This window comes from Rhinoraja longicauda, chromosome 5 (genome assembly GCF_053455715.1).
Source record: "Rhinoraja longicauda isolate Sanriku21f chromosome 5, sRhiLon1.1, whole genome shotgun sequence".
Lineage (NCBI taxonomy): Eukaryota > Metazoa > Chordata > Chondrichthyes > Rajiformes > Arhynchobatidae > Rhinoraja > Rhinoraja longicauda.
The window spans coordinates 40,521,950-40,534,055 of NC_135957.1; the positions used below are offsets into that span (position 1 = coordinate 40,521,950).

Here is a 12,106-nt window from a genome sequence, read left to right on the forward strand (position 1 = left end):
TCACTGGAATTTAGAAGGATAAGAGGGGATCTTATAGAAACATATTAAATTCTTACGGGATTGGACAGGCTAGATGCAGGAAAAATGTTCCCGATGTTGGGGGAGTCCAGAACCAGGGGTCACAGTTTAAGAATAAGGGGTAGGCTATTTAGGACTGAAATGAGGAAAAACTTTTTCACCCAGAGAGTTGTGAATCGGTGGAATTCTCTGCCACAGAAGGCAGTGGAGGCCAATTCACTGGATGCTTTCAAGAGAGGGTTAGATTTAGCTCTCAGGGCTATAGGGATCAGGGATCAAGGGGAAAAAGCAGGAATGGGGTATTGATTTTGGATGATCAGCCATGATTATATTGACTGGCGGTGCTGGCTCGAAGGGTCGAATGGCCTACTCCTGCACCTATTTTCTATGTTCTATGTGTGAGACAGGTTTGAAGTGTTGCGGATTGTAAAGCCAAAGGGAGGAAAGTGACGGGGGGTTGAGGTGAGATAAAAACTAGGTGGGAGTCCAGGTAAGTCACAGGGAAGATAGAGGGTTGAGGGATTAGTAAGAGGTTACCTAAAATTAGAGAATTCAATGTTCATATCTTTGGGTTGTAAGCTCCCAAGCGGAATATGAGGTGCTGTTCCTCTAGTTTGTGTGTGCCATCATTCTGGGTATGGAGGAGGCCCAGGACAGAAAGGTCAGTGTGGGAATGGGAACGGAAGTTAAAATGGTTAGCAACCGAGTGATCCAGTAGGCCTTAATGGACCGAGCGCAAGTGTTCAGCGATATGGTCGCCGAGTCTATGATTGGTCCTACCCATGTACAGGAGGCCACACCAGGAACACCAAGTGCTGTAGATGGGGTTAGAAGAGGTGCACCTGAATACCTGTCTCGCCTGGAAGGACCAGAGGAGACGCGCTTGAGGGACTACAAAGGCATGAGGGAGGAACTGGCTAAATTTGTTTGGAATGGGACCCCAGCAGGAATGATGTTGGAGCAGCAATAGCAGGAGTTTCCGAGAGTAATTCAGAAGACACAGGATCTTTTCATCCCAAACATTCTAAGGTGAGAATGAGACGACCGTGGCTGACAAAGGAAGTCATAGACTGTATAAAAGTAAAAGAGAAGGCTTATAATATTGCAAAGATTATTGGGAAGCTAGAGCATTGGGCCAGGCCCATTCTCCCCATTTCCAGCTTTCCACCATCAAAAGGTCTTAAAACCCATCAGAAAGCAACTAAAATGACAATAAGGGGAGAAAAGATGAAATATGAACATAAGCTAGCCAATAATGTAAAGGAGGTACAGAAAGTTTCTTCAAATATATAACGAGTAAAAGTGAGGGAAGGGTGGACATTGGACTGCTGGAAAATGACTGGAGAAGTAGTAATGGGAATAAAGAAATAGCAGACAAATTAAATATGTTTTTTGCATCAGTCTTCACAGTGGAAGACACCAACAACATGCCAAAAATTCAAGAGAGTCAGGTGGCAGAAGTTGGTGGAGTTGCTAATACTAAGGAGAAGGTGCTGAGGAAGCTGAAAGGTCTGAAGGTGGATAAGGCACCTGGACCAGATGAACTACACCTCAGGGTTGTGAAAGAAGTAGCTTGAGAGATTGTGGTGGCATTAGCAGTGATCATTCAATAATCACTGGAGTCAGGAGTGGTTCCAGAGGACTGGAAAATTGCATATGTTACTCCACTGTTCAAGAAAGGGGGAGAGGCAAAAGCAGGGAAACTATAGACTGGTTAGCCTGACTTCAATGATTGTTAAGATTTTAGAGTCCATTATTAAGGATACGGTTTCTGAGTAATTAGAATCACATGATAAAATAGGCCAAAGTCAGCAGGGCTTTGTGAATTTAGGAATTTGCCGAGTAAATCTGTTGGAATTCTTTGAGGGGGTAAATAGCAGTATAGACAAAGGAGAATCAGTAGTGTTGTTTACTTGAATTTTCAGAAGGCCTTTGATAAAGTGCTGCACGTGAGGCTGCTAAACAAGATGAGAGGCAATGGGTATTAGAGGGAAGATACTATCATGAATAGAAGATTGGCAGAAGAGTGGGGGTTGGGGGAAGGGGGGAGGGGAGTGGGGGAGGAGTAAGGGTGGGGAGGGGGGCTGGGGGACATATGGACTGTTGTGATTTGCTGTGAAGACCACTGGAGCAAGTATGTCTTCAATGAAATTAGGTATGTACAGTTTTAAATGAAACTCTTTCTTCATGACTTAATCATATATTTTATGACCATTGTTCTTTTATTCAATACCAAGAGAATTGGGATGTGTAAGGAAAAAGCAAAATAGAAAAAAACAAAACAAAACAATTTTTTCTTTGTGTTGTAAATAGTATTTCTGTTTAATAACCTTTCTTTAAATAGCAGAATATACTCATGATAGGGCTGACATTGTACATGTAGTTCAAGAACTACAGACTGTTGGAAATAATAGTCGTTTTTCACACGTGAATGTAGCGCAACGCTATTGCACATTTGGCGTGCATACATTTTTTTTGCTAAGTTGCATTACGTGCCATATTATGAATTTTGATGTAAAATTCTGAATTTCGGACATCAAAATTATGAATTTGTAAAATCAAATGTTGGGAGGTCTGGGGAAGCAGGGGGTCTGCAGAAGGACTTGGACAGGTTGGGAAAGTGGACAAAGAGTGGCAAATGGAATACTGCTTAGCAAAGTGTGCGGTCATGCACTTTGGTAGAAGGAATAAAGACCTAGGCTATTTTCTAAATGAGGAGCGGATTCAGAAATCAGAGATGCAAAGGATCTTCGGATTGCTGGTGCAGGATTCCCAAAAAGTTAATTTGCAGGTTGGATTGGCAGTAAGGAAGGCAAATGCAATGTTAGCATTCATTTCGAGAGGACGAGAATATAAAAACAGGGATGTAATGCTGAGGCTTTATAAGGCATAGGTCAGCCGCATTTGGAGTATTATAAGCAGTTTTGGGCCCCATATCTGTGGAGAGATATGCTGGTGTTGGAGAGAAGAGATTTATGAGGATGATTCTAGGAATGAGTGGATTCATATATGATGAGCATTTAATGGCTCCAGGCCTGTACTCACAGGCCACCCCGGTTTTCATGGGCAGATTAGCGGTAGAGAGTTAGCAGCTTCAAATTCCAGGGCTTTATCATCGCGGATAACAATCCTGGGCCCAGCATGTAGATGTGATCATGAAGAAAGCATGCCAGCTCCTCTACTTTCTTAAACTTTAAAGAGATTCAGCATTTCACCAAATACTCTATCAAACAAATGCACAGTAGAAAATATCCTGACATGTTGCATCGTGGCCCAGCCCATCACAGGCATGGCCTGCCCACCATCAAAAGCATCTAAACATAGCACAAAAAGTAAAGAAATTTGTGTTTGGTAGATTATTTCTTTGTTGTAACAATGCTTCTTGGCAATAAATCTTATACTGTTGGAAAGCCTGCTTATTTCCCTTTTAAATGGTGCCACATTTGTAAGGAACATGCATTTGTGGGATGAGCAGCAGAGCTGAGTATATGGGATGCGCCCATGAAAAATTTGCCAAATCTTCTCTGCCAATGCCAAACAGCTTATTCTGCTGTTGTTATTGACTCTTGTTTTGAGCTTCTGGTACCCCCAGGTGCTGACAAGAATGGGATGCCATCCCACAACAGTGTGTGACCAGGCTGGTGACCAGCATGAGGAGGAGGTGCCAGGCTGTTGTGGCTGTGTATGGTTCTTCCACACGCTACTGTGGCTCCTGTTTATTAAATGAATAAATTGTTAAATTGACAATATGTCTTGTTTCTTTAGACCAATCATCCAATCCACCAAACAACACCGAACAAGAGTCAATGGCAGAATAAGCTGTTTGGCATTGGCAGAGAAGATTTGGCAAATTTTTCATGGGCGCATCCCATATACTCAGCTCTGCTGCTCATCCCACAAATGCATGTTCCTTACAAATGTGGCACCATTTAAAAGGGAAATAAACAGGCTTTCCAACGGTATAAGATTTATTGCCAAGAAGCATTGTTACAACAAAGAAATAATCTACCAAACACAAATTTCCTTACTTTTTGTGCTATGTTTATATGACTCAAACGAGGCAGCACCTCCCAATGGTGGCCGCAAGAAGAGGGCACAGCACAAGGATCTCCACTGTTTGTGCTGTGTGCTCTTCTTGCAGCCACCATTGGGCAGGAGATACAGAAACCTGAAGTCCCACTCCATCAGGGGGAAACACGCATGGTCACAGTGAGAATGTGCAAACTCCACACACACCATTTATTACCAGATTATACTATCATCTTGGAGTGTAGGAGATGATCTTATAGATGTATACAAAATCATGAGATGAATAGATCAGGTAAATGCTGAGAGCCTCTTGTCTAGTGTAGGAGAATCAAGAACCAGAGGACAAAGGTTTAAGGTGGGGGGAGATTTAATAGGAACCTGAGGGGTAACCTTTTTACACAAAGGGTGGGGTGGGTGTGTAGAACGAGCTGCCGGAAGAGGAGTTGAGTCAGGTACTATTACAATGTTTAAGAAACATTTAGACAGGTACATGGACAGGATAGGTTTAGAGGGATATGGGCCAAACACAGTCAGGTAGGACTGGTGTAGATGGGACACGTTGGTTGGTGTGGGCAAGTTGGGCCGAAGGACCTATTTTCCATGCTGTATGAATGTCTGGTTTTTTACTTTTTTGTTTTTGAGTAATGTTACAAACGTATCACTTTTTAAGGGCATCATGAATTGTTTTGACAAAAATGTGCTTTATATCTTCAGTTACCCACGACAATACATCATCTCAAGATAGTCCAGCCAGATGTCACTTGAGTGCCTCACTATCATCTCCTGTAATTGATGAAGCATGGCTCGGACTAGGTAAGGTAGTCTCATTATTTAAACCCTTCCTTTCTGTACATTTTAAAATGTTTATTTTTGACATCTGGACAAATTACCCTTCAGAAGTTGGTAATGAGCTGCCTTTTTTGAACTGCCACAATCTTCTTGATAAAGGGCCCTCTCACATTGTGGTGGGTCTCAACAACACTGAATGACAATGTCAGTGAAGAAGTTACCACCTTTCATATTTAAGAGTCAAGAGTGTATAAATGCCTTATGTACTGGCAACGGAACAAAGACATTCATACTTGCTGTAACTTTATAGGCCGATTAATCGAATAACACACAAATAAATTACAATAATCAAAAGTAAATTAACAATCGATAATACTAGGTAACCAGCCCATTTTCGTGCAACTCGAAGTGCAACCAAGTCCACATTAGATGATAGTTACTAACTTTGGGTTGTGATCAGTGTTCGAAAGCCTGATGGTCGCTGGGAAGATGCTGTACTTGAACCTCAAGGTCATTGTTTTCAGGCTTCTGTATTTTCTTCTCCATGGTAGCAGCGAGTTGAGAGTTTGGCCAGGGTTATGTGGGTCTTTGATGATATTCCCAGTCTTTTTGAGGTAGCACCTCCCTTGGGTGGTGGGGAGATCAGCACCTGCAATGGATCAGGCAAGATCTACCCTTTTCTGCAGCCTCCTTCGTTCTCAGGCATTGATCCAACCAGTCAGTATGCTCTCAACCATTCACCTGTAGACGTTGTGTGCCATTCATGTCCATAAGACATAGGAGCAGAATTAGGCCATTCAGCCCATTGAGCCTGCTCCGCCATTCAATCATGGCTGATCTATTTTTCCCTCTCAACCCCATTCTCCTGCCTTCTCCCCATAACCTTTGACATCCTTACTAATCAAGAACCTATTAATCTCCACTTTGAGATTTGGCCTCTATTGCCATCTGTGGCAACAAATTCTACAGATTCACCACCCTCTGGCTAAAGAAATTTCTCCCCTTCCATTTTTTTACTCTGAGGTTGTGCCCTCTGGTCCTGACTCTCCCACTACTTGAAAGATTATTTCCATGTCCATTCTATCTAGGCCTTTCATTTTGCATCTAACAGAGTCCTGTCATAAGGTGTGCAACAAATGATGTAATTGTTCACTTAACTCACAATTCCACATGTATAAACTTGAATTGCAACAGTAAGCTCGACATCACAACCAGCGTGAAATAGGCTCTGTAGAACAAGAAGAACATTGTTGATTTTTTTTTACTGTTTAAATTCAATGTGGTGGAAAAATAGAAATCCTTTCTGTTGCATCTGGAATCTGGGGTTCACAATCTTAAAATAAGTAGCCAAAATGGAGCATATCTTGAAAGGTTAACCTGCATTAAATTCCTTCTTCAGGTGAACGACTTTGTCAAATAAATACCCGAGAACACCATGTGATGATTTTTTTGCTCCACAACGGAGTCAGCCATTCAAGCCTGTAATGACTCAAAATGTGTGTCCTCATATTAATAATAAATCGTTAGAAGGAAAATTCTGTCAAGTAGTTTTCTGCACTAATTCTAGTGATCTTGACACAAAATATTGAAAGATCTTTGGAAGAAAACCATTTATAATTATTTGATCAAATGCAATTGAAATCGAAGTTGTAATCAACACCACCAAAGCAATCTCTTGGAGGAGTTTATTCCGCCTACAGCTGCTGCATGGTACATGTCTGAACCATCTGATTAACCCTCCATTTGCACTCATGTAAATTCTTCACTCTCATTTTACTTGGTAAACCAGTCAAATTGCATCAAATGTTTAATAGACATTGATGGAAAATCAGATAGAGTTTAATCCATCGCCATCAGTTTTCCAACTACACAAAATTAAAATGATGTCCATATTAACCGTCCATATGTCCATATTCTTTCTACATAACCCTCTTTGTTAAGGTTAAATTTTTACTTTCAAGGTAAAGATTGCAGACAAATTGAGTTGGGCAATAACGTGCTCATGGTTTAAAGCAGGGAAATGCACAGCAAAAGGTAGCTCACAATTTGGAGAGAAAGCAACTGGTATCTGAGAACTGCAGTTAAGGGCTATCCTGCAGCCGTGATACACCATATTGTTAGCAAAGCAGAGGGAACTTAACTGTGTGTATGATGGTGCTAAACTCAAGACATTGTCCTAACACCAACTGCAAAAGGAAAATGGTGATCCCTGCCAATATCTTGATTGTTTCCCTAACTCGCAACTCTTCAGAGGTGGCAGTCTCTCAGCATCTACCTTACTATGTCCCTACAGAATATTGCTATAAGATCAACTCTCCTTCATGTAAACATCATTGAATATTATTTTCAATCTTTCCTCAAAATGCAATCCTTTCAACCCAATGACACTTCACTGAGCTCCCTCTAATGAAAGTATATCTTGCTAAATTAGGAGATCGAAACTGTACTCAGTACTTCAGATATGATCTTCTCTGCATCCTGGACAGATATAGTAAGACTTCCTATTTTTATAGTCCATCTCTTTTCGACACACGCAAAGGAAATCACAAAGGAAAGGAAATTGCAGGAACTCCAAATCTTTAGACACAAAGAGAGGAAATTATAGCTTGCCACAGAAAATAGATTAACACTACCAGAGAGCTGTCCAAACAAACAACAGATGAGGAAACCCTGTTTATTGATTTTTATTATGCAATGGAGTATCACCATTTCCCATAAAGATTTGATTAGAGCAAATAAATGTAGTCATCAAATCTTGACAAATTACAATTAATTAAAAGTTTCTTCACAAAAAGAAATAGGGGATTGGCCATTGGGTCCCATTCTAATCTTTCCTTACTATGACCAAACCAGGCAGGCATTGGGTGGCAATAGGTTACCTGCTCTACCAAGACAAAGCAAAGGCTTCCAGAAGTAAATTTTCTAAAGTTGAGGGTACTGAAATTTAAAAATTGATAGGAAGTTTCTTCCGGAACTGGGCATCTATATACTAAAAAGGGGGAGGCGAGGGTGCTGCACCAATACAGGAAAGGTTTGGGCCCAACAGGTCCACTTGGTCTAGTCTTTACTAGTACTCTAATATTTTCAGATCTGCTTTCAGCACAGCAGTAGCATTGCTGCCTCATAGCACCAGAGACACTGGTTCAATCCTGACTACGGGTGATGTCTCTATGGAATTTGTGCATTCTTCCTGTGACCGTGTGAGTTTTCACTGGGTGCTCCAGTTTCCTCCCACATTCCAAAGACACGCATGTTTGTAGGTTTAATTGGCTTCTGTAAATTGTCTCTGGTGTGTAGGATGGAACTAGTGTACGGCTGATTTTTAGTTGGTGTTGACTCGGTGCGTGTTTCCATGCTGTATCTGTAAACTAAACCAATGCATTATATAGTATCCATGAATGTTTAAAATAATACTCTGAATATCATTGTTTATAGATGACCCCTTTGCAGTTGACCTTAACTCAGATTGGAGTCCACCAACAGAGGAATGGGGCAACTGGACTGGAGACAAAATCTTAATAGCTCAAGAAGCTGAGCAAGAGAAACTGAAGGTAATGATGAAAAGATAGCACCTATACAGAAATACCAATAAAAAGACTTTAGGAATTCTTCATGTTTCATGGTTAAGTCCAGAAGTCTGTCCTGATTTAAAAATCTAGGCAATTTCATGAACTATATACAAACAAAATTGATTTTGGTTTTGATTGGAGATGTGAACTATTTCATCAGTGACAAGGACACAAGGGATATGCAAAGGAATAGAGGGCACATAATTCTTAAAATACGTTGAATTTCGTTTTCATGTTGCAAGCCCAACAAAAGATGGATTGCAACAAATTTAGTTTACGTGAGCGAAACTGGTGGAGAAAACAGTAGCAGTGGGGGATGTAAGACACTGCAGATGCTATTTATACCAAAGATAGACACAAAATGCTGGGGTAACTCAGCGGGCCAGGCAGCATCTCTGAAGAAAATGGATGGGTGACATTTCGGAATGGACCCTTCATTGGGCAGTAGTAGACAAAGCCACCCAGCCTTAATATTAGCAGTAGATGAATTATTGGAAAAGAAATAGTCATAACTTGAATGGAAAGTAGACAAGATGTGGAATTGCATAATAAATAGTATAATATGGATACACACAGAGGAATAGAGCTCATAAGATCCCTGTGGACAAAGTGTGTTATTAATATCAAGAAGATGAAGCTATTTATTGGCTGAAGCACAGACCATAAGAGCAGGGAAATCGCACTGGGACTGCATCAAGCACTTGTGAAAATACAAATAGTGTATTGAATACCTACAGGTCAGGTCACCACATTACTGAAAGGGCATGCCAATATCTGACAACATGCAGAGCAGATATACAGTGCTTTTGCAGGTGCTGGAGAATAGTAATTTTGAGAAGTGGTTGGCTAGGCTGGGGTTGGTTTTTTGGAGGAAAAGCTAAGTCAGACTTGACCAAAGTATATAAAATTATGAGAGACAGACAGCATAATCAGGAAGGACTTTGTTCCCTTAGTAGAGAAGCAAATGGTTGGTGTGGGTGCAGGGGGTGAGGAGATCCTGTTAAAGTTAAGCTAAATAGAAAGATTGGAAGGGAATTTGAGAAATCAAAATCATCCAATGAGTAACAAGGGTCTAGAACTCATTGCATGAAAGATTGGTGGAAGCACCAACATTCATCACATTTAAAAAGCCCCAAACTGAGGATTTGAAGTACGTACACGGCTATTGTCCAAGATCCCACTCGTAGAAATGGCTGAGGAAGGAACTGGAGATGCTGGTTTACACCGAAGATAGACACAAAATGCTGGAGTAACTCAGTGGAACAGGCAGCATCTCTGGATAGAAGAAATGGGTGAAGTTTCGAGGAGAGACCCTTCAGCCAGGTCACTACTATTTTTAAAGAAGACACATCACTACTGTTTAAAAAAAAAAGTTTGTTTGTTTTATAATGTGCCTTTCCCAATAACTATTTGTATTCATGTTGTGCCCTTAAACAAGCCTGAAGTGTTATCAATAAAATTCAGTCCTCTGAATAAATAATGTTATTTTAGAGATACATACTGAGAATGGCATGTGAGACACCATCCTTGTTCTTTTAAAGGTCCTACAATATCTTCATTACATTCCTCTAAAAGAGCATTTGGGCACTGGTTTACTGTTTAACGTCTCAGCCAAATGTCAACACGGATGATAGTGCATCATAGTTCAATAATGCAATGAAGTGCCAACCAAATATCTTTCACGTTTAGGACATCTAACATGGAATCATATCCCAAATGCGGTGAACTCGGGGTCAGTGATTAAAAATGAAATCCCATGCCTTCTATTTATTACCTTTCTCTTCTTGTTGCCCAGGTGTCCGAAGAGGAAGACGAAAAATCTCAGGTGAACCCTGCTGGCAGTGGGAGGTCAAAACGAAAGAAGCGAAAAAAGAAGGGGAAACACTTAGAAGATTCTGTTGAAAGTGAAGTGGTACGTGGTTTGAAATAAATAAGCAATGGAAATTCTACACTGATTAATCATTAAATGGGAATTTGCTTTGTTTTGAGAATTTGATGATTATTTAATGTATCAGAAGAAAGAGTACGAACTGAACATCTTAAACAAAGCAGTGCTTCAAGGTACCACACTGGCAGCTAATGGAGCAGATGCTTAGCTGAATTTTTATCCTTTGAAAATTTTTGGATGAAATCTCTACATGTTCCGATAAGGATGGAAGTGTCCAACAATATATTGCTTTAATTTTTTTTATCAATGTACTGTGATTTGAAAACTGTAGGAAACAGTAACATTAATTGTTTATGAAATTTCTAATGCAATTCATTTAGGAGCTTTCAACAAGATTGGTGTTCTGTTCATTTTGTTAGATTATGTAAAAAGCATATACATACCCATCAGTTTTGAAATAATTTCAAAGCTGTTCTAACTTGCAATGTAATAATTATTGAACACAGGTGATAGATTCACTTTGTAGAATTATTGAACGTTTTAAGATTACCTCAGAAAGCAAAGCATCGAAGATAAGATACCAATCAGAGAATAAAAGCTGTTTCTGTCCAAGGTGGTACTTAATCTTTAGTGACATAGAATGCATAACTTCATCCCATATTTATATTTTTCACCACAACACACCTATTTTGGTCACAGAACTGGGTGGATCTGTACAACCAGCCCTTTGTCTGCATCCAACAAACCAATTTTGTCTGCAAAGTATCACATAACCTGTTGATACAAAGCTTTTCCTTTTGATTAGATGCTCGAGATTTTGCAAAGAGATCTGGTCTCAGTGCTTTTCATCCTGTCCAAGGAGTGAAAAGTCCTTGTACTTGATATATCAAGCAATGATGCCACTGTTTCAGTCTGAAGAAGGGTCTTGACCTGAAAGCTCTCCCATTCCTTCTCTCCCGAGATGCTGCCTGACCCGCTGAGTTACTCCAGCATTTTGTGACTTACTTCAAATTCAGCTCAGTTTCCCAGAAATGTGCAGCACGCCGGCAATTGGATTCAATGGCAGACTTCATTGTGCCCTAATACATAGTCTTCCTCTTACATCCCCAGCAACACCTGAAACTTAATTTCATCCCAGCCTCAATAGATTTCCTGTAACCCTAAATGCAATCATAGAGGGAAGGACATCATTCAGCTCATCATGCTGATGCTGGCTCTTTGTAAAACCGATATCACTGTTTCATTCCCCCACTCTTTTCCCAAATCCTGTATTATGTGTTTTTTTCCCCCTTTATATCCAAACATTTTTGGAAAGTTAATGTTTAAGGTTAGATCCATGAGATCTACGGAGAGCTAACTAACTGGAATTGGCTTCATGGAAAGAAGCAGAGAGTGGTGGTAGAAAGTTGTTTTTCGGACTGGTGGCATGTGACTAGTGGTGCGCCTCAGTGATCGGTGCTGGGCCTATTGCTTGTGGTTTCTATGAACAATTTGGATGTGAATGTGGAAGGCATGATTATTATGTTTGCAATTGACACTAAAATAGGCGGTATTGTACATAGAAAAGATGGTTATCAAAAATTACAGCAGAATCTTGAACAGCTGCGCAAGTGGGCTGAGGAATGGCTAATGAAGTTTAATGGAGATAAGTGCAAGGTGTTGCAATCAAACCTGAATAGGACATTCAAAATGAATGGTTGGGCCTGGATGGAGAGTGTTATAGAGCAGAGGAAACTATGTTCAAGTACATCGTTCTCTGAAAGTAGTGTCACAAATAGATAGGATGGTACCTATCTTTTTGGTGCATTGGTCT

The 12,106-nt window shown here is 40.4% G+C and overlaps 1 protein-coding gene across 3 annotated transcripts in view; it reads left to right on the forward strand.

Annotated features, from left to right (window-relative positions):
* Positions 1-12,106, forward strand: part of LOC144593976 (protein LYRIC-like) — a 47,840-nt gene that overhangs the window by 29,763 nt on the left and 5,971 nt on the right. For 2 of the 3 annotated variants that reach the window (XM_078400115.1, XM_078400116.1), the window contains 3 exons: positions 4,762-4,860; positions 8,272-8,387; positions 10,201-10,317. In XM_078400115.1, the coding sequence (XP_078256241.1) occupies positions 4,762-4,860; positions 8,272-8,387; positions 10,201-10,317 (332 nt within the window). Of the gene's footprint in view, positions 1-4,761; positions 4,861-8,271; positions 8,388-10,200; positions 10,322-12,106 lie in introns of all 3 variants that reach the window. The other variant, XM_078400117.1, reaches the window with a different exon arrangement.